At 39.5% G+C, this 21,256-nt stretch overlaps 2 protein-coding genes across 2 annotated transcripts in view; both read right to left on the minus strand.

Annotated features, from left to right (window-relative positions):
* Positions 1-1,883: 1,883 nt before the first annotated feature.
* On the minus strand, positions 1,884-12,496 carry ist1 (IST1 factor associated with ESCRT-III). The gene is made up of 10 exons (XM_084109340.1): positions 12,359-12,496; positions 10,175-10,271; positions 9,899-10,079; positions 7,895-7,982; positions 7,729-7,812; positions 7,108-7,218; positions 6,828-7,019; positions 5,973-6,083; positions 3,163-3,211; positions 1,884-3,082 (listed from the first exon to the last, which is right to left on the minus strand). Exons 2-10 carry the CDS (start codon positions 10,260-10,262, stop codon positions 2,916-2,918), a joined length of 1,071 nt encoding a protein of 356 aa, XP_083965466.1. The 5' UTR covers positions 10,263-10,271; positions 12,359-12,496; the 3' UTR covers positions 1,884-2,915.
* A 2,532-nt stretch (positions 12,497-15,028) lies between these two features.
* slc22a31 (solute carrier family 22 member 31) overlaps positions 15,029-21,256 on the minus strand; it is a 29,624-nt gene continuing 23,396 nt past the window's right edge. The window contains exons 7-9 of the mRNA XM_084109235.1: positions 19,195-19,409; positions 17,864-17,975; positions 15,029-16,475 (exon numbers count right to left, since the gene is read on the minus strand). Coding sequence (XP_083965361.1) covers positions 16,025-16,475; positions 17,864-17,975; positions 19,195-19,409 — 778 coding nt within the window. The 3' untranslated portion in view covers positions 15,029-16,024. The remainder of the gene's footprint in view (positions 16,476-17,863; positions 17,976-19,194; positions 19,410-21,256) is intronic.

Below are 21,256 nucleotides of genomic sequence, written 5' to 3' on the forward strand. Positions count from 1 at the left end.
AAAATCAGGTACACACGCACTGAAGATGGGCGGGTGCTCGGTGGTAGTGGGGGAGGGGCATGAGAGTTGTAAACATTCAAAATTTTGGCTAAGTCCACTCAATCTGCCAGACTTGCCGACTGCAGCTTTAAACATCATAAAAATCAAAACTGCCTAATACTGAATGAAATGTCGACCCAGGACGAGCTACAGGACTGTGAAGCTTTGTGGTGTTGATGGACTCGATCGACTCCATCTGTGTTTTGATCATCATTCTACGATCCAGATGTAGTCTTTGACAAAAAAGTGATTTTCTCTCATGAAGCTAGAATAAATAAATAAAAATTGTTTGTTTAAAAGCAGAGGGTCTGGTCTTTGTTTTGATATATTGCATGTTCAGATATTCTGGGGGCCATGAAACTTTTGTGAAAATGGTCAAAAACGCTGGCGGTGGCTGGCAACTTTTTCCCCCAAAACATCAATTGGCGGGAAGAGTTGAACGATTTTTTTTTTTTTTAAAGAGGATACTCTTTCTCAAATATCATCATACACCACTTTATAGACATATACAAAGACTCTTTGCAAAGCCATCATTTGCTAAGTTTAATGTATTTTTTTTAATTTTTTTTCATGCAATCTATATAGGCGATATTGGGGCTGCAAATTGTAAAATGTGATACGACTGTAAATGACTAATCAACTAGTAACAATTAGCAGGTACTGGCAATGCAAGCCCTGTTTGTGAATAACAGGAGTGTTAGCTGACGGTTCTTCTCCACCTTCACTTCAGCACACTGTTGTTAGGAGTGTGTTAGATGTGCTTCAGGACAGATGTGTGTTAGCAGGCACACACAGATGTTACCCTGACTGTGTGTTTATTCTTCACAGACAGAGGTGAACTGAGCTCCTGAAGGGACGCTAGCAGACACTAGCCGCGTTTCCATTACTCTTCAAATTGCAAAATTGCGAGTTGAAAATACACCCAATCGAAAACCTTCGCAAAAACTCCCATTTATCGCAAAAAAGTTTTTACGATCGCATGAGGTGGTTTTTCCAGGCAATTCGAAAAAGAAATATTTCACAACTCCAATGAACTAAGCTTTTCATAATTTTATGCTAGGTTATCTGTTTTCCTCAATCGCTTTGCCTCATTTTGACATTCTCTAAACTCTGGGTCTCATTTATAAAATATTGCGTAGAAACTTTCCTACATTTGATCTAAGATTATATCTATGCGTATGCACGCTTTATATATGAGGCCTCACAACTCAAAAACACAATAACTCACCCAAAACTTTTAATTCGAGCTTCAAAAGCAGTTTTTGTGTCAATAAATTGGCAAACGCCACCAAAACTATAGTAGAATATAGAATAGAATATGTACATTTGCATTTATTTTTGTAGCAATGTTACATGTAAATAGAAAACCTTTCATGTCATGGGTATTTATGTAATAAACATTCATTTTGAAAATGAAAATGAAATGGATAATTTTGCATGCAACGGCTCACACAATAAAAGCTGTCAAGAGTTTGACAATTTCACTGAGAATCAACTTGTCAGTTTTGATCAGCAAGCCTCGTGTATTTAGTTATTGTGCAATTTGCTTAAATGAATAAGAATTGATGTAAACAAGAAAAAAACTTATTTTGAGAAAAACATCTCAATTGAACCAAAGCAATCGAGGAAAACCTGTTATTAAGTTGTATTACTTCACCCTCTAGTGGTGTTAAAGAGAATAAAAACAGCTTCTTCACATCATATAAACTTCACCACAAGCTTATAAACTCATTATATGGTATTCATTAATGGAACAACTTGTTACAGCAGTTTAGTAAAGTTCGTAGTGATTTTTTGTTTTGTTTAATCGTATTACTCATTCAGTGAATCTAGGTGAGAAGTCGTAAGGTTATGAGCAAATATACTTTATTACAGAGCATGTTTTCAATGCAAATTAAAATCAGCAAAACTAAACATTGCCAGATTTGTATTTAGATGATTTGAAGGGGGGGAGAGACACAAATTAGTGTTATAAAGTCAAGGGAAAAAGAAGTCACACGGATATAAAACCACTATACAATCCAAACCTAAGACATTGACACAGATGTAGTCAAATCTGATAAATAAGTCAATAATATATGATGAAACCCCCACCAGAGAGAAGAACGAGCATGACTTATTAAATGCGCTGTTCATTGTACAAGCTGTCAGATAGTCACGTGTCCCAGAGAAAGGTGTGGAACGGCAAGGCCACAGTTTAAGAGACGGAAACTAAGGCAAACTCAGTCTAGAAAACACGGACAAGACTAGCAACAGGAGCGTTATCGACTGTAGAACAAATAAAAAACATCTGCTTTTGGGTCAAATGAAGAAGGCTGACAGGTGTAACTTCTCAAACCAGCCACAAATAACCAGCATTAAACTACATCACCAGAAACTTTAGGACAAGGAGATGATTATTAAATTCTGCCTCGAACATCACGGCCTCCTCGATAACAGAAACGCTGAGTCACTTCGCCAAACAACTGATATGCACTGACAACCCATGATATCACAGGCTTATTCAGCCATTCAAAAGAGTTACACAACTCTGGGTGTAAATACTGGCAACAGGTTATTCCTGCTTTTACCAAGAGGAGTCATAGTGATTTACTGGGGAGAAAAGTTAGACGCTAAATAGGGGGAAGCTAACAGACATGACGTGTCGTCGATGCGTTTCTCATCTAAATGATGCAGTGATTTACACTATAGATGATTAAGTTTAGCTGTCAGCAAAGTGCTCATGAAAAGGTAGACTAGTAGTCCGTTTGTATACTGAATCCCATCCTTCATTGTGTTAGGTAAGAAATATTATATTACACCTCCACCAGAAGATCTGAGAGTGTGAAAACATTGAATTATTCGTGTGAGGACGATCTTCTGACTCCCAGATGCGCTTAGGTCTTCTTCTTGAGCTCCTCGAAGCGTCGCGACAGGTCGTCGAAGTCGATGTCTTCCGATGTGTTGGCGTTCGCTCCGAAGGACGAGGCTGGGAGTGTGTTGGGAACAGACGGGAGCTCGGGAAGGTTCGAGTTGTCATAGATCTGACCAGACGGGGACGGGCCTAGAGACGAAACACAGCTTTCAGAAACAAGATTATCAGAATGAGAGCGGGAAACAAATCATATTCGATAGAGCACATACCTGGGATGACCTGGGAAGAATCAAAGGGTTTGACTGACAAATCATCGATCTTAAAAAACACATGAAACCGGTTAACAAACAAATAATCAATACTGCTATACTCATACTGTGAAGAGTCAGTATTAATGTGGCATTATTAGTGTAAAACAATCCAACAGACCCGTAGTGAACTGAACCCTGGAGTGAACATGGACACCTCATTTAGAAAGACAAATACAAGGATCCGGAATATCAACATACTGCAATTTGCAAGATGTTATGTTAACTTATTTGTAAAACATCCATATGCACAATAAAAATGTCCTAAATGCATGCTTTTAATGATCAGACTTTTGTTTTTGTAATCAAAAATTATATAAAACTTGGATTTAGATTTATCAACCAATATATCGGTTATCTATGGAAGTTTGTTTTCCGCCACAGAATAAAACATTTTAAAAGATAATTGCGGCTTTTTATCTCACAATTGAGAGTTTACGTCTCGCAATTCTGACTTCATTTCTCAGAATTGTGTGATATAAAGTCTAAAATGCGAGTTATAAAGTCAGAAAGAGTTTTTATCTAACAATTCTGACTTTATAACACAATTGAGACTTTATATCACACAATTCTGAGATAAAAAGTCAGAATTGCGAGTTAAAAAGTCGCAATTACCTTTTTTATTTTTTTATTCTGTGGCAGAAACAAGCTTCCATAGTTAGAATTAATCAGTATCGGCCAAAATGTTCATATCAGTGCATCCATAGTATATATGACAGCAAAAAATTTGTACGCATGCTCTTCAGTCATATTTATAAGCACATTTTTGCCTTTATAATTCCATTTTATAAATTGCTCACTTTTGACATACGATGAAATCCAAGTTATGATCAAATGCACTTTATAAATGAGGCCCCTGTTTGTCAGTCCGGTTGTTAATAGAAAGGTTTCCTGTAAACATCTCAAGCACACTGGAGGAGTTTCTGAGGTAAATGCTTCAAGGTCAAGGTCTCAAACAGCAAAATCAGAAGAAAAAATCATTGTTGTTTTGTATAAAGGCAATAAAACATGTTAAGTGACACTTTCATTACATATTTCCCTCTTATAACAACAATAGCCTTCATTTTCTTTATGCAAAATACAACTGTTTTTTCTTTTCATTTTGAGTTGACATATGAGCTGTTCTTAGCAGCCAATGTGAGAATGAGATTCAGCTTTTTTTATGACTCACATACAGCATATATGTATGGCTACTTAAATACTTAAAAAGCATTTCCCCAGAAAAACAGCAAAAAAAGCCAAAGACATGCGCTGGAGAGATCAGAAATCAGTGTTCTGGACCTGTAGCACATGCCTGTGTGACACCAGAGGCCGGTTGATCCAGCTGGACATGCAGACCGGTTGTAAGACTAGGCTGGACGGAAAATGAGTAGAATCAATCCCTGTTGCACCATCTCATCACACCGTGTCCTAACTACACGCGACGCGCGATAAAACGCCTCTTCTCCATGTGAATCAGAGTGTTTGTCCTAACCAGCCGCGACGGCGACACGCCACGATTCTATTTTAGAAACGGTTTCTATTTTTCTGCGACGTCGCGCTGGAACAACAAACACAAAGTGTGGCGATAATAATCTCAGGTGCTGTTTATGTGCTTTATTTAATGTTAAAAGCGTGTAATATGACTCTGAATATCATTTAGTGCTCCAGCTTTGTAGCTGTAAAAGCAACGATGGATAATTCACCTCAGATCTTGAAATTAAACAAATGGAAACAAGAACGTTCCAACCGTGAACAAACAAGTGTATTCTTTGACAAAGATTGTTTTAGTAACTCAGCCTATGTATTTTAATAATGTTTAAATGGTGTAATATTTGTTAATTTTATTATGCAGCTACTTAGCTATCCATTTTCTTGCGAGTGCCGTCAAGATTACACTCTGGTGCTGTGCACTCGCCGCGAGACTCCGCCCACACGCTGTTCTGATTGGCTGTGGGTTTTGATTGATTTTAACGCATCTCGCAGTCGCGTCGCGTCTAGTGTGGACAGACAAATTATTTGTCGCTGTAATGTAAGACTAGTCTTAGCAGTTTATGCAACTGGACCCAGTTCTTTATTTTTATCAAGGTTTGCAACCGTTGTGAATGGCGTCTTGAATATAACCGAATGTGTCGGTGTGAACCACAGACTGTAAAAAAAGATGGAGGACGCACCTTCACTCTCTTCCATTGGTGAAAAGTGAAGCCGACAGTCCCAATAAGCTCAAAAGCCGCCAAAACGAACACTTCAACTTACATCAGTGTGATAAAAATGACAGAAAACATCATTGGAAAAATGATTTTGAAGTGTAATTTGGTTGTTTAGTTTCCCTCGCGTCCCATTAGACTACATGGGAAGGCGGGGTTTATGAGCTATACTGGGACCAGCCACCGGGGGGCGATCGAGACTCTGGGTTTATGAGCTATACTGAGACCAGCCACCGGGGGCGATCGAGACTCTGGGTTTATGAGCTATACTGGGACCAGCCACTGGGGGGCAATCGAGACGCTTCGGCTTCACTTTTCAGGACTTGTGCGACACGCTTGGTGTGGACGTGCATCGTCTACGTCTGGTCGTAGTTTTACTTGGTGCAACAGGTGTAAACGTTTACTGGAACGCTAGATGTAGCCCAGCGTAGAGCTTACACACAACCTTTTTAGGTCCAGCTGGTGCAACCGGACTGACAACAGAGCGGGACTTAGACGTGATGTGAACTGTAATAAACTGCTCTTCCCTTCGAGGTGAACAGGTCGTCTCCGTCTGTCTGAAGGGGTGCGATCACTTGAACTTACAGACTCATATGTGGGGGGGCAGCTGGGCAGTTGTGGAGGCAGCCCTCCTCTCGCTGGAGGCTGGAAGTTGCTAAAGCCATCATAGGTGCCAACGGGACCGTTAAAAGCCTCCTGGAGGGGGGAGATGATGTGAATCTGATTTTTTCAGCTTAACAGACAGATTTTTTTTTTAGGTTGATCAAGTAGAGCTGCTCGATTAATCATTAAAAGATCACGATCTTGATTCAAACACATACGGGGTCTTATTCCTAAGCGACAATGATTCACTATGTCTGTTAAACCTAAACAAGAGCGATCACAGCGAACATTCAGATCTGTGTTCTTCTTGCGTAGTTTGCCTTTTCATGATGACTCGCTTTGGATAAAGGCGTCTGCTAAATTACTAAAAGTAAATGTCTTACAATCATTCATATTATCACAGAAGAACTGGGATAAAAGTTTATAGTTTGGATATAAACACGGTGATCAAAATAGAGTAAATCACCTTATTGAAATGAACTTGACACTTCAAATAAAGACGGTGTCAATTATAACATTACACCAGTAGGTGGCGCCAGGTGACTTAAAACATTTATTTGTCATTGAATTATTAATTCAAGAGATTCGTTCAAAAACGCTGATTCATCCAGTAATGAAACAAGTGAAGTGTTGATGAGTGAGTCGTTGAATCATTCACTCAACCTGATTGAAAATTTTTATGTTTTTTAATAGACTGACATTTTGTCAGAACCTCAACACATGTTATTTTGTTTAGTTGTCTATTCAGAACGGTGTGAGAATCGTGATATCTACTTAAATCCCGAATCATGCAGCTCTATGGTCACGTGAAATTAGCCAGTTAGATGTTTGTCTTACAGCTCCTTTGGCCGCTGGGTAGTTGAAAGCTGTGGGCATCGGCATCGGCATCGGCATGGGCATGGGCATGCCAACAGCAGGAGCAGTAAACCCTCCTCCTCCTCCTCCACCACCACCAGCTCCTCCTCCTGGCTTTCTGAAGTCACTGTTCACATCGATCAGATCGGCCTCTTCCCCCGGGCACACCTCTGGCTGTGAATGTTACACATGCAGAACGTTTGAAACAAGTGCTGCTTATAGAGATTATCTAGTTGGAAAGGAAGAGGAAATTGATTCCTACCCGAACCATGGCATCCGGTTCATAGGGAACGTTGTAGTTTTTGGCGATCTCAATGAGGTAGCGCTCCACCAAAATCTTGGGAGGGGCCTCCACGCTCAATTTGTGCATGAGCTACAGAAAGATAGCCCAATGTGAAAATACAACAGCTTTAAAGCCCATGCCTTAAATATCTATGATGTTCGGTATATGGCTTGGCTTCTCCATCAATTTAAGATTAGGGAATTTTCCGTCTAACAAGTGAAAGTCGTATTTCTGACTGCTTAAGGCTGGAATTTGAACAAATTTTAAAGTCCTCCTGTGGTGAAAATCAAGTTTTTAATGTTGTTTATGTGTCTGTGTGGTGTTTTTATTTTGCTTTAAGACAAAACGTGTAAATTCATAAGTCGACTCCATTGCTGAGTATTTCCTCCTTAAAACTGCAGTGAACCAAAGACAGTCTCAAAAACACGCTTTGAAATCGCTGGTGTTTCTGACGTCACAAACTACCTTGTAACCAATCAGATCAACGTGTGATCGTCAACCAGTGGATCTCTGAGCTGAGTGAGTGAGTGAGTGGAGGCGGGGCTCATTTGCATATTCATAGAATGCCCACCACCTGTATTCAAACATGTTTCATCATACCCTATCATTAACTGTTCCAATCTGGTTTGTCCTACATAGCTTTCCATACTCTTTGCTGTATTTGGCACACAGCTGATCTGAAACCTGTGAAAAAGTGGAAAAAGACATGAATGATCCACACTCGATCTCCAGAAACAGATTTAAGACGGACACAATTTCTACCCACAATCTTCAGTTCCGCCACTTCTGACTGCAGTCGAGGAGCCGCCCAGATGAGTGTGGAAACGGCTTCTTGTAGACCAGGGTCCAGTTCCCTTAAAGAGAGGATGGTGAAGTTGAAGAACATGGAGCATCCGAAATCACACACTTCCCTTCGATACAGCCGGCGGGAAACAGTATGTGACAAAAGAGGCTAGTAGAGCTGCACGATTAATCTTTAAAAGATCGCAATCTCGATTCAAACACCCACGTGATCTTACTCCTAAATGACAGCGATTCTTCTGACTATTAAAACTTTGACAAGAACAATCACAGCGAACATTCAGATCTGTGTTCTGATCCAGAGGGAGCCGTTGTCATGATATGAAACAGCTTCACAAACAGTACTTTCAATCACACAGTATCATTATTTCTGTCTTACAATCATTCATATTATCACAGAAGAACTGGGATAAAAGTTTATAGTTCAGATATAAACACTGATGTCTACAGTAGCGATCAAAATAGAGGAAATCACCTTTTGAAAGTAACTTAAAGGAGAAGTTCACTTTCAAAAAAACTTTTGCTGATAATTTACTCACCCCCATGTCATCCAAGATGTCCATGTCTTTCTTTCTTCAGTCGCAAAGAAATTAAGGTTTTTGATGAAAACATTCCAGGATTTCCCCCCATGTAATGGATTCTATTGGGACCCAAACGGTAGAAGGTCCAAATGACAGTTTCAGTGCAGCTTCAAAGGGCTTTAAACGATACCAGACGATGAATAAGGGTCTTATCTAGCGAAACGATCGGTCATTTCCAAAATAAATAAAAAAGTTTAAGTTTTATAAGCACAAACGCTCGCCTTGCTCTGTTCTGTGATGCGCGTTCGTGACGTCACGTAATACGCAATTACGTTGAAAAGGTCACGCTTGACGTGTTTACAAATGTGCAGAAGGAGGACCATATACACATTTTCAAATGTATTTGTGTCAGTTTATCGTTTAAAATGCCCATTTCGTGTGCGTATCCTGGGTGTTTTAATATTAAAAAGCCAAAAAGAACATTTTCTTCAGGACAGAAATTTTTCAAGCGTGACCTTTTCAACGTAATTGCGTATTACGTGACGTCACGAACGCGCATCACAGAACAGAGCAAGGCGAACATTTGTGCTTATAAAACTTAAACTTTTTTATTTATTTTGGAAATGACCGATCGTTTCGCTAGATAAGACCCTTATTCATCATCTGGTATCGTTTAAAGCCCTTTGAAGCTGCACTTAAACTGTCATTTGGACCTTCTACCGTTTGGGTCCCAATAGAATCCATTACATGGGGGGAAATCCTGGAATGTTTTCATCAAAAACCTTAATTTCTTTGCGACTGAAGAAAGAAAGACATGGACATCTTGGATGACATGGGGGTGAGTAAATTATCAGCAAAAGTTTTTTTGAAAGTGAACTTCTCCTTTAACACTTCAAATAACAATTGTATCAATTACAGCGTTACACCAGTAGGTGGCGACAAGTGCCTTAAAAATGTTTTTGTCACTGAATCATTCATTCAAGAGATTCGTTCAAAAACGCTGATTCATCCAGTAATGAAACAAGTGAAGTCTTTATGAGTGAGTCATTGAATCATTCATTCAACCTGTTTTTTTAAATAACTCAAATTAATGAATTTTTTAATAGACTGCAGCAATTCACATTTATATAATTATACATTTATATTTTAAACATTTAAATAAAGATTGTATTAATTACATTGTTACACCAGTAGGTGGCGACAAGTGACTGTTTTTATCATGTATTTATCATTAAATCATTCAAGAGATTTGTTCAAAAACACTGATTCATCCAGCAATGAAAAAAGTGAGTGATCATTGAATCATTCACTTAACCCAATTTTAAAAAAATTATAATATTTTAGGCCTACTTATTCAAAATATGTACCTACTCAAGACAGTATACGATTTCAGACGCAGCCCAAGAGCATAAAGTCACATTTAATGAGGAAAAAAAAAGGTTACTCACTTCATGGACTGTATTAAGCCAAATCGGGTGAGCAGCAAATCACAGTATAACTCCAGGATCTCCATGGCCTCCACCAGATAGTCCTCCCTGATGATGTGCTCCACCCGGATTCTCGCACGCTCATCTTTGCCCGCTGACAAGTAGTCTGCAATCTCCTTGCGAGCCTTCTGGGCTAATTCGGCTAATTCAGAGCAAACAGATTCAAAGCAATTAGATGAACTCAGCCCATCCAAAACACGTCAAAAATATGTGCAACTTGTAGACAACCAAACTTACTTTTCTTCTTCTCAAGAAGTTTGAGGCGGTTTATGACAAGCCTGAGATTGACACGGAGTCTCTCGGATTTGAACCCTCCACCAAGCATGATGGGGCTCTGTGGGAGCAAATATCAGGTTAAAAGGACAGAAACGACTCGGATTGAAGGTATGGCAAGCCGTTTTAGCTTAAACGTACAGTATGGGATTTTTTCTCCACTAGGGGTCGCTAACCTATTTACAATAACAAAGGCGTAGTTTGATGACGCAACATTTGCTAAGAATTATGGATCTTGTCGTCAACGTCAAGCCGACCGATCTAATAATGTTTATGGATGACTGAATACATCGATGCTTTTATCATGACTGTGATATGAAGCAGTTCGGGATTGCTAAGAGACAGCTATCAGCTCCACACGCGACGCGAGTCCCGCGGATATAAAAGGAATATGGACATTTCATTCTACCGAACTACACGCAGAATTACTACTCACAGGTCAGTTTATTAGACAAATTAAACTTGTGAGGTAACGCAGCGCTGTTTCACTTGGTCTAACATTACACTAGCACACTAAACTGCATTTGAATGTGTTGAAATGTATGTGTTAGTCTGTATGAGACTAGCAGTGAGCTAGATCAACATTAGAATAACATACAGATCATATTCTGACATTTTATCATTGTTGAACTATATAACATTGATTAGTTTTATGTAAATGTGCTCACCTGTTTAATAAAGTACATGTAGGAGCGGTCAAAGTCTCGGACGTGGAGCTCTCGTTTATATACTGTCTATGGGAGCTCTCGGCATCTCGAAAACACCGCGCTGATATTGATTCTCGTTTTAGTTCTCCTTTTTTATCCAAAGTCTGCTTGCCATGGTCCATAATGTTTGAACGAAACAACAACAGCGTGCAGATAGACATTGCGAACTACAGTGGTCCACGTCTGTCGTCTTGGTTACTATCAGAGGGCTCTGGTTCATAACTCTGGTTACCATGGCAGCACGAGCGGAAACCAGGGACAACGCGGATATGACGCCATTGACTGCGACAAAACGGAAATAAAGAAACGTCCCGTGTCTTCGAATTAAATTAAAATTTCTCCTGGTTTGAAAGTTGTTGGAAACAGTCGGGATAATGTAAGTACACAACTAAAAAAAATATATAACATAGATATAGTGATTTTTGCTATTTTTAAAGCAAAAAAGTTACATATTGTGCCTTTAAATTGTACCAAGCGTTACTCGTCGTAATTGCATTTTTACTAGTAAGAATTCAATTAGAGAGCTCTACAATTCAATTCTTACTAGTAGCAATTACAATTAGAGAGCTCTCTAATTAAAAATGAATGGAAGTCAGTGGAGACATATGACTATTAAAAATTAATTTGTAGAGCTCTCTAATTGGAATTGTTACTAGTAAGAATTGAATTGTAGAGCTCTCTAATTGAATTCTTACTAGTAAAAATGCAATTACTACGAGTAACGCTGGGTACAATTTAAGCTAAAACGGCTTGCCATGAAGGTCTTATAGTATCCCACATGTTATTGAAGCTTCAGATGTTGGAGATACGCTTCCTGTTTGGCGAGTGACGTCACTGCCCCGACACTACGTCACTGTCATAACATGACAACAGCACAGTTCAGTTATTAGAAGAAACCTGATCGTTTTAGATAAAAGTAGTCCCCTATGTTACCCATATCAAAAATAGCATTAGCAGTACTATGGTATCCGATCAAAACAACGTGGTTCGGTTTCATATACTTTTGTACTGAATGATTACGGTATTTAAGTTACAAGTACTACAAAGAATACCAAAGTACATGTCAAAAAAAATATGTTAATAATCTAGCACTTTTTTTTAGTTGGTTAAGTTACACGCTTATCTGTTTAAAAAACATTGGCTATTTTGATTCCCTTAGGTATGCTAACTATTATGAGTCATGACAATTAGCCAAAACAAGTGGCAAAAAACAGTCTATCTGACTACCAGTCACTTGTTAATATTATTATGGATCGGTTTGATGCATCTAGAACGCATAAATAATATTTTAAACCGTTAGAAATCTGATTGTTCAAACCAGGAAGAAACTCGATTAGCGGCTAAAAGAGCTAATTCAGTAAACAAAACCTACAGACATTAACAAATCATCATAAATGCTCAATAAAAACGGTACATAAGATATAACAAACGCCATATTTACCTGTAAATTCCTCTTCGGACGCGGACAGTAAGTCTGTTTCGTTACAATAGTTGGGCGACTGCTCGATTATCATTCACTTCCGCATTGGACGTGACTTACTTCATGACGCTACACGTCACGTGGTCGATAGGAAACCCCCGTCACTAGGCTGGACAAATCACATGTCTTTAATGATGTCATGTTTATGATATTACATGACAAGGTAGAATATCAGGCTGGCAAGAAACGCCTGCGAAATCACTATCACTAAAATATCCCATTGCTTAAACCTTACCAATGTACCTGCATACATCACTATATATATTTATATTTAGCTGTTTTTTGTGTGTTCTGTTTGTCTTTCTCTCTTCTGTATGTGTATATATGTCATTTAACTTTTACCTTGCTACTATGTTTTGTTAACTTGCAATAAAAAATAAAAAAATAAAAAAAAGAAATAATTATTTTTTTGCACTCGCTAGTCACTAATCCAAATGATAGACCAGGGGCCGGTTTCACAAAGATAGACTTTGACTATGGCTTAGATATAGTAGATAGTCAGACTTCAGATAGACATCTAAATCAGACCGTTGCACAAAGCACTTAAAACTCTGACTATCTTAAGTAGGACTACACTGCAATGCATTCTGGGTAAAATAAGACACTTTTCAAAACAAAAAACATGGCGGATCGAGTAAGCGCATTCAACCGCTCAGTGCAGTTTACCCCAGCGGAAAATATGTGTTTGTTGGAGGAGTATAACAGTTACAAGGACATTTTACTTGGGAAATTTAGCAGAGAATGTAGTAACAAGAAGAAATGTTTAAATTATGAGCCATTTTCCATTTTCTTTTGGCTGTTTGTAACTGATTGTTACTGCTGGTTGCCAAGGTAACAGAGTCAGACCTCAGTTAGCCTGGGGGTAAGGCGTCTAATTTTTTTGGTCTAAATTAAGTCAGTCTTGTTTTTGTGAAACTTGCATTAGACTAGTCTATGAGCAAATTTTAGACTTGTCTAACACTAGCCTATAGGCCGGTCTAAAATAGCTTTGTGAAACCGGCCCCAGACTGTGAAGTGAAAACACTGTTGGGTTGTAAAGGAGAAAAGTGAATGGTGAAATATGGTAAATACATACTGTTTATCTGTTGTTCCTGCAAAAGATTTTAATGTATCATGACATGATGGTTCCTAACACAGTTCATCCTGTTACTGTAATATGATCGGCTAAGTGAAATATCATGTTTTTTTGTTTTTTTTTTCAGGCCTTATCTGACAATTTGCTTTTCTATTAAACAAGTAGAGCTGTGTAACATGGACGCCTCTCCTTCTTTCTCACGGCTGTCATCTTTTGGAGAAACTGAGAAAAGCAGCTTTCATTTACAGTCACATCAGAACGGACAGTTCTTTTTTTTTCTTTTTTTTTAAATGGAATATTGCAGTGTTTATTGTAATTATAAATGTACATCATTGTTATTGCTTTTTTAATTCTTGAATCAAAATAACCTCTCCCTCTTGCAGCAACATCTCTTCTGATGACGTGTTTACTGGCGCGAGGGCGGAGCAACCTGTCACTCACATGAGATCCGCCAAAAGCAAAACACAACCATCCAATCAATTCCCCACAGACAAAACCAAGCCCCGCCCACATTTGTTCTTGTTCGAGAAGCTGGTTATAATAGGATATAAACTCGGATATAATAGGGAAGAAAAGACTAGCGCAACCTATTTTTCATGCTGACACAACTATACACGCAAACGTAACAAAGAAAAAAAAAATGATTTTTTTTTATTGTTATACAAAATTTAAATACATAAGAACATGAATTCTAACACAATTTCTTAAAGGAACTGAAAGTGGATAGAGATTTATTTTAAAATTCTAATTTCAGCGGGATCTTTTTACAGTCTACACCCGATGTAAAAGCTAGATGGTAACGCCTTATTGCGACGAATTAATTCCCGAATCTCGGCGAAAAAGGAGAAATTTGGCGGGAAACGTTTGCAGTTGAGAACTGCACGTGATGTGACACAAAGCAATCAAACACAAACGGGGCAATTTTCCCCCCCAAATTCGCTCGCCCGTTTTCATTCACTCCTTCATGTGGACTATATTAGAGTCATGAGTGGATTAGACGCGATTTGGGACGCGAGTGAATCGATTCCTTCGAACGGCTTCAATGAATGAATTTAAAAATAATAAGTTCAGGTGTTCTCATATAAATATCTCATATTGCTATTAGCAAAATTGTATTTGGAAAATATTTATTTTCTATTATGTTACATTATTTTTACTCAGTGCTGTTTATGTATTTTTTAAAAATCAATTTAATAAATTTTTTAAATCAATTTTGTGTTGTATTTTATTCCGTTTGTTGGATTTTTTTCTATTTATTCTATTTTTATTTACTTATGTTTTATTATTGACTTGTTTTTACGCCTTTTCCTTAGACTTTCCTACTTTTTAGGCTACAAAAATGATTAATTCATCAATCAGACATCACTGGCTGTCAACACTCCACAACGTTTTTGGCCAATGTCTCTGATCGACAATTCAGGATAAAAAGTACAAGAAGTGTGATTTCAGATTGGTACAATAAACTGTTTATTTCCATATCAAACAAGTAACAAATTATAATAAGAAAAAAAAGTGACAAAACAGTTCCCTTGCTTTGCCAGGCTTGGTTCTGAGAAACAACAACAACAACATGACATTCAGAAAGACAGGAACTACAAAACGACAAAAAGAACAAATGAGATGAGCAACTGTTCCACAAAATGACATCATCAAACACTTTCACACTCCGACATTCTAAACGTTTCCTAGTGATTCTGACTTCATTGAGAGCTAAAAATTCAGCACTCCTCAGTGAACCAGCAGTCAGTGTGTGTGTTTCAGCACTGAGAGTCAGTGTGTGTGTTCAGACTTCAGTCACAGGACTGCACTAATGAGAGGCTCGGGACGCTCCTGTAAGTGGACAGGCGACGGCTCTCAAGTGACTATTAGTGGGAACGTTCCTAAAGCTTAAACTTCATTCAAACGAGGAGGAAGACATGATGTTTGAGCGTATAAACTATGACCAGAGTCTCCCAGCAACATCTGTGCATAGACGTACAAAATACATGTACAAAAAAAAATGAACACTTCAACGTTCAAATACTTGGATTCTCAAAAGTTTAAGCACCAAGACGACGTCTTCCCTGGGAAAAGACACGGTGAACACACTGTCCATGCTATGAGATGAGGACCTGTGTGTGTGTGTGAGTGTGTGTATGTTTGTGTGTATATGTTTGTGAGTGTTTGTTTGTTTGTGTGTGTATATGTGTATGTGTGTTTGTGGGTGGGTGGGTGTGTGTGTGTGTGTTTCAGTGTAATGCTAGGACTCATAGGCGTTCGGTGCAGTGCCGTTATTGTCCAGTAGAGGAGCTTGTGTGTGTGTGTGTGTATATATATGTGTGTGTTTCAGTATAATGCTAGGACTCGTCCTCATGGGTGTCTGGTGCAGTGTCGTTATTGTCCAGTAGAGGAGCTTGAGCTTGTGAGAGTGTGTGTGTGTGTGTGTGAGTGTGTGATGCTAGGACTCATCCTCATGGGCGTCGGGTGCCGTGCCGTTACAGGCCAGTAGAGGAGCTTGAGCTTGTGTGTGTGTGTGTGAGAGAGAGTGTGTGTGTGTGTGTGTGAGTGTAATGCTAGGACTCATCCTCATGGGCGTCGGGTGTTGTGCCGTTACAGGCCAGTAGAGGAGCTTGAGCTTGTGAGAGTGTGTGTGTGGAGCTGGAGATCTTGAGAGGCATGGCGTCTTTAGCGAGGATCTTCCTGGTTGCGCTGACGAGACGAGAGTAGCTTTCGCGGTTGAAGTCGGCGCTGAGCGTCTGCGTGCGCAGTAGCGGCGGGTTCTCCCGGCTCACGCGCGAGAGGAAGAGAGGAGGACGCCGCTGACGCTCTCCGTCCTTCAGCGAGTCCGGCAGGGGCTTGTGTTTGCTCTCGGGCAGGAGCATTATACACAGCACCGAGAGCACAGCGAAGGAGGAGAACACCACGTGATGAAGGAAATATCCTCCGTTATTCTGCAGCTCCATCAGAGACGACGCAGCCATTCCTACACACCCCGCAGACATGATGAGACCCAACGTGCCACCGCTGAGGACACACACACACACACACTCAGTTTACAACACTCAAACAACTGATGTACACTAGGCTTATCAACTTTCATTTTAAAGGGGTCATTAGGGATGCACGATATATCGTCCACCATATCGATATCGGCCGATATATGTTCATTTTTAATGTTATCGTTATCAGCCCGATAAGAAGATTTGGCCGATATATTAAAGCTGATAAATAATGTATTATTTCCTTCAGCTGAGACACTTCAGATGCGACTGTTCAACATGATGGTTCTGAATTGCTTGAAATATGATTGGAATCACTTCAAAAAAGGAAAATACAGTAAAGTTATCATGAGATCGTTATAATTGTGTGTTTGGGACGTGGCTTTTAATGGTTAAGACTTTAGTTTTTGTAATCAGACTCTCAAAATTTATATAAAACTCTGGATTTAGATTTAGATTTATCGGCCAATATATCGGTTATCGGCTTTAAGAGATAAAGAAATATCGGTTATCGGTATCGGCTAAAATGTTCATATCGGTGCATCCCTAGGGGTCATGGGTAAATCAAATTTGCATTGATCTTTTAACATATCAACCATATTGAAATGAAAGCATGCGGAAGATTAGTGTGCAGACGGAAGCTCACGTAGGTCAAAAAACACACGAGGAGAAGCGTTAGGATAATACAACATCAGCAATAGCAGACATTCACATTCAGAAGTGCTGTCAAACCAAGTCGGTACTGGAATTTAAAAAACGTGATGATACCAGCATTTTGAGCGCTGTTGAACGGATTCTTAAACACCTCTGATTGGCCACTGCGTTCATGCGCTCAACATATAGTGTGTCTGTGATGATCAACGCTTCAACATGTCTTTGACGCTCTTTATCGAGCGCTTACACAGATAAACACGGGAGCGTTGGAAAGTGGCGTCTATCAGCGGATCCGTCTATCAGAGGATATATTAGGGATCCGCTGACAGACGCCACTTTCCAACGCTCCCGTGTGTGTCTGTGCAAACGCTCGGAGACTCAAAGGCCAATCAGAGACGTATATGTTGAGCGTGTAACCGCAATGGCCAATCAGAGGTGTTGAAGAATCCGTTCAACAGCGTTTTTTCTAAATTTCAGTACCGAAGTCGGTGCTTTTGACAGCACTATTCGGATGGGATTCGGACAATTGAGTTTTTTGGTAATTTGCCCTAGAATTTGTACTGAGGTTGTGTGAGAAAAAAAACACACCGATACGGCAGATTCAGATTCAGATGGGATTAAAACCGTTATGTATGCATTCGAAACATGAATTTCTTTATGTCTTTATCTGCTTTATTGACTTGCATTTGACCGCTGACTGGAACTTTCTTTCGGAACTGACCACAGAAAACACAGTTGTGAATGAAAGCTGGAGATTACCGCACAACGGTGGGCATGACTTCACTGCCGAAGAACACGCTGAGCATGGCTAAAGCCTGCGACGAGAGAAGACCCACGACTGACAGAACCAGAACCAGCCCTCCCTGCAGATCTGAGAGAGATGTCACACAACACAGCTTTACAACACCACATTAACAAACTTCATGAGGTCATTCATTGCTTTGTAATAATTCAAATCTATTAAGATTCTAGATTTCACAGAATTACCAAATACTGCTTCTAGACTATTACATGCAGCTTCATCAACTTTCTGCTTTCTTGTAATGTAAATTGCCATTTGTGCATGACGCAAACACAAAAACGCTAATTAAAGCATTTAAAAATGTTGTTTAAAACAATTAAATGAGAGACACACACACACACACACACACACACACACACAGTCAGCTGCAGCAACCTTTCAGCAGAAAAACAAAAAAAAACTGACCAAAACCTCCAGAAAAGATTGAAATGCAACTCTACATTAGATCCATAAATTGAGCTTGTTGCAAAGCATTCTGGGATTGCTTTTTCACAATGAGATTTGATTAAAGGAACACGCTGACTTTTTGGGACTTTAACTTATTCACCGTATCAGAGTTAGATAAGTCCATACACACCCTTCTCATCTCCGTGCGTGCCGTAACTGTCTGACGCACCCACCGCTAGCCTAGCTTAGCACAAAGACTGGAGGTAAATGGCTCCAGCTAGCATACTGCTCCCAATAAGTGACAAAATACAAAATACCAACATTTTCCTTTAACAGCAACTTTTTGTTTTTGGCCGGACAGTGTATTTTAAAGCACTGAATCACTAGCGAATCACGATTCATTTGATTCTTAACATTTCAAATAAAAACAAATGACTCAAAAACTCTTTGATTGATGCATTTGCATCATCGGGATTTTTAACTGACGCATCAGGAAAACGAGTGAATCCTTACACCCCTGGATATAAGGCAGGATCATGTCATTACCCAGAACAGCATTTGGTCATCGTGTGTGTGGGTGTATATGTGTTTGTTTGTTTGTTTGTTTGTGTGTGTTTCTGGTATAAAATAAAGTAATCAAAGGTTTTTAAAGAAAGTAAAAATGCAGAAAGTGTTGTGTGATGAGTAGTTTAGGAGTAGTGTGTGTGTGTGTGTGTGTGTGTGAGAGAGTGTGTGTGTGTGTGTGAGAGTGTGTGTGAGTGAGTGAGAGTGTGTGTGTCTCTTACACTGTGTGAGAGCGAGCAGCAGCAGTGAGGACAGGCCCGTGACGATGATGTGTGTGTGTGTGTGTGTGTGTGTGTGTGTGTGTGTGTGTGTGTGTGTGTGTGTGTGTGTCTCTTACACTGTGTGAGAGCGAGCAGCAGCAGTGAGGACAGGCCCGTGACGATGGCTGACAGCAGTAAGATCCCCCTGCGGCCGAAGCGGTCCACACACACACACAGGAACACACAGGCCAGCGCGCCGGTCAGCACACGCAGGGAGTAACTGAAGTAGAAGTGTGTGGAGTAGACGTGCAGGTTACGAGTGAAGCAGTACTGGATCCCAGTGCCGATGAAGCTGACGGGACAGGGAACGGGAACACTTTAAAACCAGAGTTCACTCAATAATCAAGCCGTTTGGATTTTCTGATTTTCTCATATTGCAGTCGCTCATTATCATTTGAAGAGACATGCGCTGAAACGGGTCGCTGCTTTTGAGGAGGTAAAAGGGTGTTGTTTTACACAACACTTGAGGAATTTTAACCAAAGTTTGTTACAAACTTTACATGAAGACCCTGAAGAATCACACCAGCTTGTGGAAAATGGGCATCCCATGACCCCTTTAATGCTGGTCAATGCAATAACTATCAATGAGCAATACATTTGTTACAGTATTTATTCATCTTTGTTAAAGGAGTAGTTCAATCTACTCACCCCCACGTCATCCAAGATGTCCATGTCTTTCTTTCTTCAGTCGAAAAGAAATTAAGGTTTTTTGATGAAAACATTTCTTCATATAATGGACTGCAATGGGCCCCAAACGGTTCACGGTCCAAATGACAGTTTCAGTGCAGCTTCAAAGGGCTTTAAACGATACCAGACGATGAATAAGGGTCTTATCTAGCGACACGATCGCTCATTTAAAAAATAAATAAAAAAGTTTAAGTTTTATAAGCACAAATGCTCGCCTTGCTCTGTTCTGTGATGCGCGTTCGTGACGTCACGTAATACGCAATTACGTTGAAAAGTAATCCTGACGAAAATTTTCTTTTAGGCTTTTAAATATTAAAACACCCAGGATACGCATTTTAAACGATAAACTGACACAAAGACATTTGAATATGTGTATATGGTCCTCCTTCCGCACATTTGTAAACACTGACTCGGTACTTCCGCCTACGTCAAGCGTGACCTTTTCAACGTAATTGCGTATTACGTGACGTCACGAACGCGCATCACAGAACAGAGCAAGGCGAGCATTTGTGCTTATAAAACTTAAACTTTTTTATTTATTTTTTAAATGAGCGATCGTGTCGCTAGATAAGACCCTTATTCATCGTCTGGTATCGTTTAAAGCCCTTTGAAGCTGCACTGAAACTGGCATTTGGACCGTGAACCGTTTGGGGCCCATTGAAGTCCATTATATGGAGAAATGTTTTCCTCAAAAACCTTAATTTCTTTTCGACTGAAGAAAGAAAGACATGGACATCTTGGATGATGTGGGGGTGAGTAAATTATCAGCAAAAGTTTTTTTAAAGTGAACTAATCCTTTCACACGCTGCGTTGCGATGTCACACTACGTGAACTCACTGAGAGAAATATAGTTGAATAGTGGAATAAAGTCGTTATTTTTGTTTGTTTTTGCGCACAAATAGTTTTCTCGTCGCTTGATGAACTTAAGGTTGAGCCACTGTAGTCACTTGGACTATATTAAACATTGTCTTTACTAACTTTCTGGGCCGGCAAGTTTCAATAACAGAGAAGCCTATGGAGGAGTGATCCAGCTCTCAGATTTAATCACAAATATCTTAATTTGTGTTCTGAAGATGAGCGAAGGTCTTACGGGGTTGGAACAACATGAGGGAGAGTAATTACTGACAGAACTTTCATTTTTGGGTGAACTAACCCTTTAAGGAGCGTTGGAAGCTGAAGCTTTTAGGGGCGCTTTATAAAAACCAGAACTCATTCAGAGTGTTTCAGACGGACTGGGAATAGCGGTGCTGTAATAATGCACAGTGTGTGAAAAATAATGTGTTTTTTGAACATTGCATGTTAATGTATTCTATCACACACAATAAACTAAATAATTAACTTCTAAAATAGCAACATATGACCCCTTTAAGAGGAGACACGACTCTTCTTTCAGACTTGTGGTGAAAAAGTCCAAAATACACATTCAGGTCTTTATTTTACTACACTTTGTCT

Source organism: Abramis brama (assembly GCF_963993115.1).
Source record: "Abramis brama genome assembly, chromosome: 3".
Lineage (NCBI taxonomy): Eukaryota > Metazoa > Chordata > Actinopteri > Cypriniformes > Leuciscidae > Abramis > Abramis brama.

Excerpts from the sequence above, each read along its gene's own strand:
- ist1 (XM_084109340.1), bottom strand. The coding sequence starts at position 10,262 with ATGCTTGGTGGAGGGTTCAAATCCGAGAGACTCCGTGTCAATCTCAGG. Across the intron at positions 7,020-7,107 it reads AACCGGATGCCATGGTTCGG|CCAGAGGTGTGCCCGGGGGA; the intron begins GTAGGAATCAAT and ends TAACATTCACAG. Across the intron at positions 3,083-3,162 it reads TTCTTCCCAGGTCATCCCAG|GCCCGTCCCCGTCTGGTCAG; the intron begins GTATGTGCTCTA and ends TTTCGTCTCTAG.